General features: G+C 56.3%; 1 protein-coding gene and 1 long non-coding RNA gene across 2 annotated transcripts in view; one reads left to right on the forward strand and one right to left on the reverse strand.

The window, feature by feature from the left end:
- Gga1 (golgi associated, gamma adaptin ear containing, ARF binding protein 1) overlaps nucleotides 1–8,187 on the forward strand; it is a 19,483-nt gene extending 11,296 nt beyond the window's left edge. Inside the window, exons 8-17 of the mRNA XM_052748297.1 lie at nucleotides 1,262–1,399; nucleotides 1,477–1,558; nucleotides 2,348–2,455; nucleotides 3,098–3,250; nucleotides 4,819–4,883; nucleotides 5,319–5,494; nucleotides 5,841–6,034; nucleotides 6,742–6,911; nucleotides 7,136–7,246; nucleotides 7,338–8,187. Coding sequence (XP_052604257.1) covers nucleotides 1,262–1,399; nucleotides 1,477–1,558; nucleotides 2,348–2,455; nucleotides 3,098–3,250; nucleotides 4,819–4,883; nucleotides 5,319–5,494; nucleotides 5,841–6,034; nucleotides 6,742–6,911; nucleotides 7,136–7,246; nucleotides 7,338–7,448 — 1,308 coding nt within the window. The 3' untranslated portion in view covers nucleotides 7,449–8,187. The remainder of the gene's footprint in view (nucleotides 1–1,261; nucleotides 1,400–1,476; nucleotides 1,559–2,347; nucleotides 2,456–3,097; nucleotides 3,251–4,818; nucleotides 4,884–5,318; nucleotides 5,495–5,840; nucleotides 6,035–6,741; nucleotides 6,912–7,135; nucleotides 7,247–7,337) is intronic.
- Nucleotides 3,684–5,865, reverse strand: LOC128116735 (uncharacterized). Its single transcript, XR_008220580.1, has 5 exons — nucleotides 5,752–5,865; nucleotides 5,588–5,658; nucleotides 5,040–5,239; nucleotides 4,788–4,908; nucleotides 3,684–4,698 (listed from the first exon to the last, which is right to left on the reverse strand). It is a non-coding gene; the product is annotated as an uncharacterized LOC128116735 (long non-coding RNA).
- Nucleotides 8,188–13,624: the final 5,437 nt, after the last annotated feature.

The following is a 13,624-nucleotide window of genomic DNA, read 5'->3' on the forward strand; positions in this document are numbered from 1 at the left end:
AGACTCTCAAACAAAACATTTTTAAGAAGTATTCAGGATGTGGCAAGGTGGCTCACACCTTTAATCTCAACACTGGGGAGGCCAAGACAGGAAGATGGCCTTGACTTGACTTCCAGGCCAGCATGAGCTACACAATGAAACTTTGCCACAAACCAAGGCACTTAATAGCACAAACAGAAGAGGCCAAACGTAACACACTCTCTAGGCTAAGGATTGGCAGTAGGGAAATAAAGGGTCAAGGCCACAAGGCAGGTGCCTCTGAGGCAGGAGACAGCCCAGCATATACCCAAGGTAACTAACCCCCTGCAGCCCTGTGTATCTAGATCATCAAGTGATTTTTTTTTTCTTTGAAAATATAGACTTCAAGCCAGGCATAGTGGTGCATGCCTTTAATCCCAGCACTTGGGAGGCAGATACAGGCGGATCTCTGAGTTTGAGGCAAGCATGGTCTACATAGTTCCATGATAGCCAGGGCTACACAGAGAAACACTGTCTTTGAAAACAGAACAAAAAAGAAACAAAAATGTAGACTTCTACATGAAATCTCCCAATTCACTAATGATAGCAGCATAGAATTTTCCAGATGTTTTAAGTGTGTGCCTCACAGAAACTGCTAGTTCATTCTTCCTCAGAGGCAAGATCTAGTCATGCAGGTTGGTCAGGGTAAGCCTGGGCCCCAGATTGCCTGGCAGCGGCTACTCTTCATTTCCCTGCTGCAGGAGAGGGTGTGTCACAGGCCTGGATGGCTTCTGTTCAGGGCTGTGTTAGAGGGCCAGGCCTTGTGAGACGGCCCTGAGCATGCCCACCTCCTGCAGTGGAGAGACACTAAAACAGAATGGGCTGCAGAGAGTGGATTACCTCCTTCAGCTACCTTCAAAGGCCAGGAGCCCCCACACTTGCCGGGTACCTTGGTTGTGAGTGCTGGCCAAGAACACTTCCCTCTCACTGTCAAGTGTGGGGACGTCGTCTTCAAGAGACAGACACAGGGAGGGCAAGAACGGCACAGGGCCATAGCCATGAGTCTAGAAACTCTTGGGGTGATCTCGGGCCACCCCTGGATCCGGGACTCTGGCAGGAGAGTAGGAAGGGACACATGGTGGTGACTGCTTCTTGGACAGAGGACCTGTCCCTGAGTGGCAAGCTCTCAGCGGGACTTGGCCACACAGAGCTGAAGTCATGCCCATCCAGCTCTCCTCCCGGCTCGTCCCAGCTCCGGGCCAGTGGCAGGCCTGAGACAGCCTCTGCCGTTTGCTGCCCACAGGACCAGAAGCGGATGGAGAAGATCTCGAAGCGGGTGAATGCCATCGGGGAGGTGAACAACAGCGTGAAGCTGCTGACAGAGATGGTGATGAGCCACAGCCAGGGTGCCACCGCCAGCAGCAGTGAGGACCTCATGAAGGTGGGCCTGCTCCTGGCCGCTCCCAGCCTGGCCCCAAGCCCCCGGAGAACCCTTGTTCACTCACCCTGTCCCCCTAGGAACTGTACCAGCGCTGTGAGCGCATGCGGCCCACACTCTTCCGACTGGCCAGTGACACAGAAGACAATGATGAGGCCTTAGGTGAGTCCCGGGCTGCTGAGATCAGGCCCAGCCCTGTCTCCCCACCCCCCCCCACCTTCCTCCCTCAGGCCCTGATAGACACCCGCCCGCAGTTGGAAGGAGCCACCAGGAGGGGGCTCCCTTTCCCCAGCCCTGACCTGAGAAGGCTGCAGAGACTGCTATGGCGGACTCCATGAACAAGGTCCTGAGCAAGCATCTCATCTCCTGCCCAGGAGGGGGAGCGCTCCCCATTTCCCAGTGGGGGTTCAACACGTGAAATGCCTGGCTCAGGTCTCAGAGCACCAGTGTGGCAGACCATCCCGTCTCATCCACTCAGGCCTCCATCACCTCCTTGTCTCACTCTCTTCCCTGCCTGGCTGTCCCTTGGACGTTCTGAGTACATTTCCACCTCCAAGCTTCTATGCTTGCTCAGCTGTCTGGACCCCATAGATGCAGTGGGATGGGCGCCCTTCCCCTTCATATACCCTTTGGAGCTGGGTGGTGGTGGTGTACACCTTTAATCCTAGCACTTGGGAGGCAGAGGCAGGTGGATCTCAGTCAGCCTGGTTTACAAATCGAGTTCCAGGGCAGCCAGGACTGTTGCACAGAGAAACACTGTCTTGAAAAAAAAAAAAAAATCCTGGGTGAATGACATTTGGGGTTGGTTATTTAGCTCAGTGGTAGAGTACTCCTGGGTTCGGTCCTCAGCTCCGGAAAAAAAAATACCCTTTGAGGTGAATGTGGAGGCTCTTCTCCCCTATCCAGAGACCCCACTCCTTTAACTGGCCTCTCCCCTCCTTCTTGTTCCAGCTGAGATCCTGCAGGCTAACGACAATCTCACCCAGGTGATCAACCTGTACAAGCAGCTGGTCCAGGGTGAGGAGGTCAATGGCGATGCCACGGCCAGCTCCATTCCTGGTGAGAAGAGAGCAGGAGTGCTGTGGGGGGCCCAGAGTGCAGGGCGGCATGACCTTCAGTGTGACCTTGGCCCCTTAAGACCGTGAAGGTCCCGAGAAGGGAGTTAGGCATTCTGTGGCAAGCCTAAAGGTGTTGGGGAAGAAAGCCCGGGTTTGTCCCGGAGCAGAAGGAAGGAGGTTTTTCTTTGATCTGGTGTATCTGGCTCCAGATGTGCAGAGCTGGATCATACCCTAGGCCTGATTGGACTACCAGAGACAAGGAAAGGGCTTTAGACACAGACGTGCAGACCCCTCAGGGAAAATGGCAGCGTGGTATGTGGGGCTGGGGGACAGGAGAGGTGAGTGGTGAGTGGCCCTTGGAGAGTGGGAGGACCTCTCAGAGGTGTGAGAGCAGGAGTGATCTCCTAAGGCTGTCCCAGAGGGACACCTCAGCTATCGTAGTTGGTATCACTGTGTAGTCACACTAATGCCACATTTCTGACATGTCCCTCACCCTAAAGCTGACTACATTCTAAACACAAGTGCCATCTGCTAAAGAAAGGGCCAGGAGGCCTGTGGTGCAGAGTGGAGGAGGGAGATTGCTGTCCCACCCCTGAGGTTCGGAGTGGCCCCCAGGACCTGCCCAACTCTCCTTTCCACTCAGGGAGTACCTCAGCCTTGCTGGACCTCTCAGGCCTGGACCTCCCTCCCTCGGGCACCACATACCCAGCCACGCCCACCCACCCTGGCAACCAGAGCAGTCCAGAGCAGCCCAGTGCCTCGGTGTCCCTGCTGGATGACGAGCTCATGTCTCTGGGTAAGGAAGAGGACGGGGCAGGGGCAGCCTGCGGGCATCAGCTCTGCCTTCCTGTCCTGAGTGAAGCCAGGGCTCCTGGCGACTCCAGGTCAGCCTGGCAGAAGCGGGGGATTGCTGGAGTGCGGCTGCTCTGGGGAAGGATCAGCAGCTTCTCCAAACAGGAAGGACAGGATTTAGTAAGATCCACTTGGAGTGAGGAACATTAAAAGTGTAAGCAGTGAACACTGTTTTCTTTAGGCTTTTTGGTTTGTTGGGTGGTTGGTTGGGTTTTTTGTTTGTTTTGTCTTTTTTGAGATGGTTTCTGTGTAGTCCTGACTGTCCTGGAACTCACTCTGTAGCCCAGGCTGGCCTCCAACTCAGAGATCCACCTGCCTCTGCCTCCCAGTGCTGGAACTAAAGGCATGTACCACCACACCCAGCCTTCTCTGTGGTCTTTTTTTTTTTCTTTGTGAGCAGGCTTTATTTGAAATATTTTTTTCAAGAACCATCACTACTCCTCAGGACAGGGGCAAAGATCACCCTCTGCAGAACCTTGGGAACTGCACACAGAACTGTGCAGAGGCAACATCCCAGCTGAAGCTGGGGGCTGCCCGGGGTGGAGGGGTGGGGTGGAGGTTCAGGCAAGGAGAGGGGTCAACTTCAGCTGCCACCAGGGTAGTATCTCGTGGTCCGAGACAGCAGGCTGTCCTTGGGAAGTTGGAGTACACCACAGGAATTCCATTATCTGGCTAACACCCCTGGCTGAGGGGCCATCAAATCAGTGTCACTCAGGTTCCTGGCCAGCCAAACTCCGGAGGCAAAGAGTCCTAAATTGAGGATCAAGTTCCTCCGGAAGTCGTTCCAATCGGTGGTGAAGCGGTAGATGCCGCGGAGCCAGTCTCCAAAGGCGCTCACCGTCACCCCACTAGAAGCCATGACAGCACTGAGCACCTCCCTCTGGGGTCGTCAAGGACCACCATAGGGAGACCTGACAGTTGCTGGTCCCCTGCCTGCTGGAGAGCACCTGCTGAAAACGGGTCTCTCATCTTCTCTAAGTCAAATACAGGGGACGCTTGGCTGAGGTGTTCAGGACAGACAGGGCTCATGCTGGTTTCCTGCCAGCCAGGGCCACTCCTCAGGGCCCTCCAGCACCAATCAGTTGGCCTTATTGACTAATGCCAGAGTCTTCAGTCTACCTGATCCACCTTGCCATGGTCCACACGGACACAGGTTCACCCAGGATAGCACTTGCCCACAGATGCTCACCTGGACCCGTGAGCTCAGGCTGTCCTCTCCTCCTCACGACCTCAGCTCCCACTCTTAGCTGCTGAGGGGCAGAGGTGAAAGTTCCAACTTCTGCCCATAAGTTGGCTTCTGTGGGGCCTTGCGGGGAAGAGAGGAAGCAAGTGTGGGCTGCAGGATGGCTCTTGGGACAATGGTTTCTATTTTTGCTCTGCCACTGGTTCCCTCTGAGAAGTGTGAGTTCCACTCGTGAGCCTCTGAGAAAGGGAAGAATCCAGGGATCCCCAGGCCAGCCCCTGGGTAGCTTGTAGCTTACCAGGCCAGCCCCTGTCTTGTTTTCTCTACAGGCCTAAGTGACCCCACACCACCTTCAGGCCCCAGCTCCGACAGCGTGGGATGGAACAGCTTCCAGGTAAGAGTGCTGGAGCTGGTTCAGCCTAGGACAGACCCGGGGTCAGGGAGGCTGGGGTCAGGAACCTGAGGTGACAGCCAGCCAGCTGGGTATGGGCAAGGCTCCCTGGAGCAGGGCAATTCCACCCTAGGGAAGAGCCCAACAGTCTCTTCTAACCTCAGCAGAGGTGCCTGGGCCTCAGCCTGTGGTCCCCCAACAGGACCACAGCCATGCCTTCAAGGTTAAGCTCGGGGGGCTCTTCTTCCCTTAAAGGTGACGTGGGGGTGCCCTGAGCATGCAGCTCCAGCCAGGCCCAGTGTTCTGCCTCATGACCAAGTGGTCTGTTGTCCTCCCTGCTTCAGTTGTTCCGTTGTCACCTGCGGGGAGGGGACGGCCGCAGGGCCCAGGTGGTGACCAGAGCACTGTAGAGTCTCACCCTGTCTCCTTCGCCCACAGTCCTCAGATGGCGCTGAACTCTCAGTCCCTCCTCCAGCCCAGACCCCCAGCATGGACTGCCGACCCCCAGCACAGGCACCCCCACCAACGAGCAGCGGCGGCCTGGATGACCTGGACCTCTTGGGGAAAACCCTCCTGCAACAGGCACTGCCCCCGGAAGCCCAGCAAGTGCGGTGGTGAGGGCTGCTATTGCCAGGGCCCCTGTCCCCACCAGCCAGCAGGGAATCGTCAATCACTGCAGCTCCTGGGAGCCCAGCATGTTGGCTTACCCACTGTGACAAGGGTTTCACACCACAGAGTTGATGAGAATGGGGCCCGGTGGTGCCCACCAACATGCCCCCTAGAGAAGAGAGGGGGTGGGTTAGCATGGGAGGAGGCTGAGGCCAAGGTGCTCTCGCTGCAGGTGAGGATGCCCAAGGCTAGAGCCACTGACCTGCGGGCACAGAGCTGGGTCGCCCAGTCCTTCCCGGGCCCTAACAAGACCACCAGGAAACCAGTTGCTAATGCACTGTTCCCATTAAGGGAGAAGCAGCAGCCAGCCCCCCGGCTCACTCTCCGTGACCTGCAGAGTAAGAGCAGCTGCAGCTCACCCAGTCCAGGAGTCACCAGCCTCCTCCACACCACGTCCCCAGAGCCCTCTGGGCCTCCACCACAGCCAGCACCCACCGAGCTCTCCTTAGCCAACATCACTGTGCCCCTGGAGTCCATCAAACCCAGTGAGTGGGAATAGGTGGGGTGGGAGGGCCAAGCCAGGTTAGCTCTGGTCCCCAGGGCCTGCCACTGCTGACTCCAATGCAACCTGCACAAGGCCTCCCCATCCTATAGTGATGCAAGGCTGCTCTCTAATCTCTGAGTCACACAGGAGGGGACTTTTGTTGTTGTTGTTTTCGAGACAGGGTTTCTCTGTGTAGCTTTGGAGACTATGCTGGAACTCACTCTGTAGCCCAGGCTGGCCTCGAACTCACAGAGATCTGCCTGGCTCTTCGTCCCGAATGGACTCTGACCCCCTCCTTCATAGAGAAGGCAGGGGCTAGAACTAGAAGGTTCTGTAAGATTATAAAACCAAGCCTCAAAGAAAGACCCAGGCCTGGGCCCTCGGCGTTTCTGACTCGGCCTGAGCCGACAACTCGCCAGGCTGCAATGATGTTCTCAGAAGCTGTGACCAAGGGCAGCACCCCTTCTCCATCCTCCTTCCCAGAACTGACCCTGAGCCCAAAGAGTGTGTGACCCAGACTTTGACCAGAGCCCTTGACTCCAGCCTGGGAGGGAACCTGGCTGTGACTTGGCTCTAGGGTGGGTGTCCTGCCTCCACCATATGATCCCACTGTGCCTTCAGGCCCAGTGGAGGCCAGACCCTGGGTGAGAGGCGGATAGGTATGTTCTGGGTCACCCATTCATCACCCTCCAACCCTTCTCCCAACAGGCAGCATCTTGCCGGTGACAGTTTATGACCAGCATGGCTTCCGTGTCCTCTTCCACTTTGCTCGGGACCCACTGCCAGGGCGCTCTGACGTGCTGGTGGTGGTGGTCTCCATGCTGAGCACTGCCCCCCAGCCCATCCGCAACATTATTTTCCAGTCGGCTGTCCCTAAGGTGACAGGGCAGACCAGACAGGTCTTCCTCCCTCAAGGCAGGGTGACCTGGGACTCGATGGGCAGCTCGCTGGCTGGGCATGGTCAGGGGACAGGATCTCCCTCACTGGGGAGCTGGGGGAGGGGCAGTGGGAAGCCAGAGGAGAGATCCCTAAGACCCTGGGAGGGAGCTGGTTCCTCATCAGTGGCCGCCTGACCAGCTAGCGATACACCTCCTACCCTCAGGTCATGAAGGTGAGGCTGCAGCCTCCTTCGGGCACAGAGCTGCCAGCATTTAACCCCATCGTCCACCCCTCAGCCATCACCCAGGTCCTGCTCCTTGCCAACCCCCAGAAGGTGAGGGCCCAGCTGTGACAGGGCAGTGCCCCGGGGTGGTGCTGACCTCTTTTTCCTGCGCTAACCTCTGCTTCTGCCATTTGTGCCCCAGGAGAAGGTTCGCCTTCGCTACAAGCTCATCTTCACCATGGGCGACCAGACCTACAACGAGATGGGAGATGTGGATCAGTTCCCCCCTCCAGAAACCTGGGGGAGCCTCTAGGACAGGGGGGCTGGAGAGAGGAGGGCAGCAGGACCTAGTCCTGCACAGCCTGGGGCTTCTCTCCTTCCTGTGGCCCCCAGTGACTCTTCCCTCTCCCTCGGCCTCTTCTCCTGCTGAGCCAAACCCGGCAGGAGGCTGGGCCTGGGTTTGCCATAGCTACTGGGATCCCCTCACCAGTGGGGGCCTGGAACAGGGAGGGGCCGTACGCCCTGAAAAGACTCTCGGGAGTGAGGGAAGAAGCATGGCTGTTCGGCCCGGCCCTGACCCCAGCCTGAGGTGGGGTCTTCCCCACCTGTCTTTTATGCCTTACGGAAAGGCCCAGCCATAACTTGGAGGCCATGCTGGAGCTGGGACCAGCCCAGGCCTCCTCTGTGGGAACCCAGTGACTGGGGGTAATGCCCATGCCCTAGCTGTTTGCACTTGGTGTGTGGTTTGGCTCTTTGCTTTTCTTTTGGAATGGCTCTGTGGTCACAGAGCTGAAGGAGCTCCACTCAGCTCCTGTCCCTCTGGAGGCCTCCCTCTGCTCTCAGGCCTCCTACCATGGGAACTTGAAAGCAAAGCCAGAGGACCTGCCTCCCTGGAGGGCCATGGAACTCCCAGAGTTCCATGCTTCATTCATCAGCTTCTGCTGGGGCCTTCTGTGAGCACCTCACATCTGTCCACCCATCTGTGGTCAAAAGTAGGGTCAGTGTGGGTGAGAGCGGGAGTATTTATGAAAATAAAATGACCTTTTCCTGGAGTAGCCGTTCTTGTGAGATTGAGGGAGGCAGGGGAGATCCAGGAATTGGGGGCCTAAGGACTGTGCTATAGTCCTATCCCCATCTCCCACCCATTCTAATTCCTCAGTTCTGCACCAAAGAGGCCCTACTGGGGACCTGTGGCTGCTACTGAGTCACTCAAGAAGCATTGGTCTGTGGTGACCCAGCACAGTCCCAGCTGGAGATGAGGAGGTCACTAAGGGGTTCCTCCGCTGCAGCAGCTGAAGGGAAGCCCTGGCTCCTCACTTCCTCCTGCCGCACCCTGCAGATTCTCCGATGGGCTCCTCCCAGCCCCAGGTGCTGCTCTGGGAAACAGCTCCAACAGCAGATGCGTCAGGCCCACCCCAGGAGCCCTGCACCATACCCACTCCAGCCATCCTCACCTCGGCCTGGTGTGATAAAGGGCTGTGCCCAAGCAGGGTGCGAAAGCCACACAGCTAGGAAAATCTGCCAGTGGGGTGCAGTGAGGAGCTGGCTTCGAGCCCCACAAACTGCAGGAAGAGAGCCCCTGGGCGGGGGGGGGGGGGGGGGGGGGGGGGGGGGCCGGGCGGCCCACCCTCGGTCCCTGAGCAGCTGTACTGTCACAGGCTCCAGGAAGCCCCACATGTGAGAAAACACTTTCACTCTGTCTCATCTGGCAGTTCCTGATCTGCAGTTGGCTACTAAAACCCTTTCTGCAGATCCGGTGAAGCCCTTCTGCAAATGATAAAGCTCTGTGAGTCCCCGGGCGAGGAACTCCTGGCGGGACCACACTGCACACAGAGTGCAGGCATCTCGGGTGGACTGTACAGCAGATGACCGGAGGCACCAGTCCCTCTCAGCCCCCCTCCAACCAGACTCCACTGCATGACTCACACCTGACAGAGCTGATGGCCTGTCCCAGCACCTGCCCTGGCTGAAAAGTTCCCACCTGGGGCCTCAGACTTGTCTCCAGTATAATCTTGTTAGATGGCCCCTGAATGGGTGAGGGGAGGCATGAGATCGTGGGACCATGAATTTGGGAGTTCCATGAATTGGTGTGCTGGTTCCTTGCTCTCCCTTTCTAGGTTCCTTGTTTAAAAGGGTCACAGGGTGGGGACCCAGAGAGCCAGTAAGGCCCCTTTGAGGGATCTGTAGGCCCAAGAGCCCAGGCTGCCATATAAGAGGTACCCCTTCAGTTTCCCAACCCAACCCTACCTCTGGCTAAAGTGGCAATTAATGAGGCAATTCCACATAGTTTAGTAGTCAAAAGGGGTTTGTTTTGAGTTAACTTACAACAAGCAAAGGGAGTTGGTTACAGGATCCAGGAGAGGTGAGGCCCGGTCCAACGTGGTTCTCTGGAGAACTCGGATTTGGTCCGTAGTACCAGCATCCAGCATCTGGGATCATGAGGTAGCCAAGAGGGAGCAAGCACTGAAACATTTCAGGTCTAACGGTCATTGTCTCGGACACGCCCCGGACGGGGGCAGGTACCTAGTAGTCACCTGCTGCCTGCCTGCTAGGGGTGGTGCTTCAGGGGTTGAAGCACAGATAACCTCTCCTACGTCTGGCCTCGCCCATCTATGAGCAAATCTCTGGAGCACTCCCATGCAGGTATGACCCATCTCAAAACCCGGTAGGAACTTAGGAGACTGGAACCTAGCACGGCACTCTCAGGAAGTGGGGGACAAGGGACATCCCTGGAAGTGTGCATCTGTCTTAGCATGGGCACCGTGGGAAGTATCTTCTCTGTCTTTTAAAAGATGAACCCCATCACCACACCAGGGCAGCGGGACTTCCCAGACCTCACAGCCACACTTCCACTTCTGGGACACCGGCCAGAGCCAGCAGTTCACTCTTTAGTAACCACAGGCTGCTCATCTTTTAGCAGAATCCAAGAGTGATGGAGAGCCTCTGCTACCCTGGGCCACCCTCTGTGGCCTCCACCCCCCAGGGCAGTGGAGAGGAGCCACCCACCTTGGCATGCTGCTGGGCCTGCCGCCTGCAGCCTCCCCCTCCCCCTGCCTTTGAGTCCTCAGAACTGCCCTGTGAGCGGGAGACTGTCCCAGCAGTCTAGAGGAAGGGGTCTAGATGGTAGATTGTCGCAGGCACCCGGGCCTGCCTTCCAGCTCTGACACCTGGCCTCCTTTGCTCCCAGCTGGGGTCAAGAGCACACATTGCTCCAGGGCTAGCAGTATCAGGAGTCCCACCTCAGCCCCACCCCAGGGTTCCTGGAAAGGCTTTCAACTTGTGGGAGTGGGGGTGGGCAAGGGAGTTACCGTAGCCCCAGGAAACACACCTGCGCCGGCTGCCGTGGGCAGGAGCCCCTACTTGGAGGCTTTCTAGTATTGCCACAATCCAGCCATGTGGCAGAGTGTCTCAGTCGGTATGATAAAGCCAACAGCCTCCACCCCAGCCCGCCCACTGGCTGCCCTGACCACATCCGCTCAAGTCTCACTAGCAGATGCCAGCCAGACTGTCAGGGATGGCAGGCAAATCTGGGGGAAGGCTGGTCAGTCCCTCTGTGGCCACAGTGAAGGCAGGAGCAGAGGCCAGCCTCGAGGGAGTTTCCAGGCAATACCATGTACGCAGCAGCAATGGCTCCTAGGCCTTAGGTCTGTCTTCTGACCCGGCCTCTACTGCATAGCCAACTAGTGTGCACATCTGGTCTGGCCTGGGTCTGCACATCTGCCAAATGGAGGCAAAGATACCAACCTTAGGGGAGGATGAGCTAAGGGACACACCAGTCAATTCTACTGTCCTAAGGCAGCTGGACATATTTCAAGGGCAACTGAGGCAGGGGTGGTCAAGGTTCTTGTCATTCCTGACTTTCGGTGGTTGAATAAGGATGTAACAGCAGATAGTGCCAGGCACTTTTCTGAGAATTTTACATGCTTAATTCCTGTAATCCTATTAAGCTCGTGGTGTTTGTGGCTGAGGGGTGAGCTATCTTATCCAAGGTCATTCAGTTAGTGTGCTAGTGAGAGACAGTCCCCCAAGTCCCATGGCTCTTCTTTGGGGATGCAAATAATCACTCATCTGATAGCATCCAGATCAGTCCTGACACCATACTGCTGAGCTACTGAGCTCCAAAGGGCTCAGCCACGAGCTAGACCAGACCAGGCTGGCACTCCACCCAAGCCAACAGGCCCCAAGTTTGGGGGAGGGCCCAGGGAGGGGTTAGCTGGTGAACTCTGAGGCACTTCTGTGGTACAGTTCTGAAGTCCGTGATCCTTTTGGGTGGTTCCCAGCAGCATATATCTGTAATATCTGCTACTGAGGAGGCAGGAGCATTGCAAGTTCAAGACCAATTGGGCAACTTAATGAGACTTTCTCCCAAAATAAAAAGAAGGAATGGTGGAGCGGGTCAGTGGGTAGCGGAACCGGCCATCAAGCATGGGGACCCGAGTTCGACCCCTGGGCCCAACATGGTGGAAGGAAAGAACAGACTTCCATAAGCTGTCCTCTGACACCCCATGAGAGTAATGTTTTACACATGCGCACACATGCACACACTGAATAAAAACATGTGATTAAGGGAGCTGGAGAGCTGGCTCAGAGAACCGGGTTCAATTCCCAGCATCCACATGGTGGCTCACCGTGATCTGTAATTCCAGTTCCAGGGGATACAACCCCCTTTTCTGGCCTCCACAGGCACTGCACACTCATGGTACATGGACATACATGCAGGCAAAACACCCGTACACATAAAATGAAATGAAATGAAAAAAATTTAATTTGCTGGGTGGTGGTGGTGGTGGTGCACGCCTTTAATCCCAGCACTTGGGAGGCAGAGGCAGGTGGATCTCTGTGAGTTCAAGGCCACCTCGGTCTACAGAGCGAGTTCCAGGACAGGCTCCAAAACTACACAGAGAAGCCCTGTCTCAAAACAAAAACAACAAAAATTTAATTTAAAATTTTTTTAGAGAGATCTGAGGCTGGGACTCAGTGGTGGAGCACTTGCCAAGCAGCACAAAGCCTTGGGTTTGATCCCTAGTACAAAACCAAAATATCCACCCACCCCCACAAAAGACAGCCCAACCGAGCCATGATCCCAGCATTTACTAATCAAAGCTTTCTGATTACAACATCCTTTGAAGGAATAGCCTATGATCCAACCTTCGGAGCTTCCAACTGTCTATGATTCAACCAGTGTGACAAAAGAGGCCTTCCTTACAAGGTCACCCCGCCAAGAAACACAGCAGCATATCTGGGCAGACCCAGAAGGCCCCTGTGTCCGGCTTCAGGGAAAGGTAGAGCTGGGGACTAGGGGCTGGGCAGAGCTTGGGTGGCTTGATAATATACTCTGGTCGTTTCTGAAAACAAAACAAAACAAAAACCCTGCTTTTCAGCCCAGGGAGCTGTCCCTTCCCCAGGCTAGAGTCAGGACTAGGCCTGGACAAGCCTGGGAGGCATAGGGCATCAGCCAGGCCTGCCCTCCGGAACTTCCAGCCCAGCCAAGCAACCTGATAGCCTGACAAGCCCTGAACTTGCAGGCAGCAGAAGCATCTTGGAGTTCAGAGACCTCCCTAGAGGCAAGAAGATGACATCTGGAGCCAAGCCGCTGGCTTGGGAACCGCTTGCTCACCCAGCGGAGCGTGCCCATTGCCAAGTCAGGGAAAACTGAACCGCAAGAATGTTCTGGGTAGGACCTAGATGGTGGGAAAGAAAAGGGCCAGGACCAGAAGCAAGGCATTGCTAAATCTCACGTCAGGAGGCCAGGTCTACACCGCTCTGGCGTCTCCATGAGTGTACCCCAAGGCTGGACCCCTCTCAAGGGGTCTTTTACCACCTCGTCTCCAAACACTGGTCAGCAGCCTTCCCATTGGGAAAAGAGGGAGGGAAGGAACCTGGCCTGCCATCTCATATCCCCACCCACAGAGCCAAGATTCCAGTGATGGGGGGCGTTCTGGCCCTTTGCAGCAGCAGCTGCTGGGACCCCTCTGGGCTCCTGCCAGCCTCAATAGGACTTCATGAATGAGTAAAGGGGATGTCTGCTTCCAGTGAGTGACCCCCAGGTGCCAGGCCTGTGTTGAGGGTAGGGTTTGCAGAGATGTCTGGAGCAAAGGGGCTGTCTTTGAGAAGCACGCCGGCTGTGTACCCCCACACAGCAGGTACTCAAGTGGTACGGCTCTGAAATGAAACTAACAGAGTAAAAGTGCCGATGTGGGGCTCAGGGCTTCCTGTAGCCTCCCTTCCCCCGCCCTCCCCAAGCCTGAAGGGTGCACGGGGAGCCAGCTTGCTGTTGCCCACGGGGCTCTCTTGCCCTGTAGTAACTACCGGTTGTGAACACCTACTGTATGCCCAGGCTGGTTTTCTAAAGCGGCACGTTCTAAAGAGAAAACTTCTATTGGGTTTGGGGGTTCAGATCAGCACCCATATCAGTGCCTAACAAGAAGGAAGGGCGGGGACCAGGGACCGTTTGCCAGGAGGGATCAGAAAGAGCTTTACAAATAAGAG

Source organism: Peromyscus californicus, unplaced genomic scaffold, assembly GCF_007827085.1.
Source record: "Peromyscus californicus insignis strain IS unplaced genomic scaffold, ASM782708v3 Scaffold_20__1_contigs__length_68692818, whole genome shotgun sequence".
NCBI lineage: Eukaryota > Metazoa > Chordata > Mammalia > Rodentia > Cricetidae > Peromyscus > Peromyscus californicus.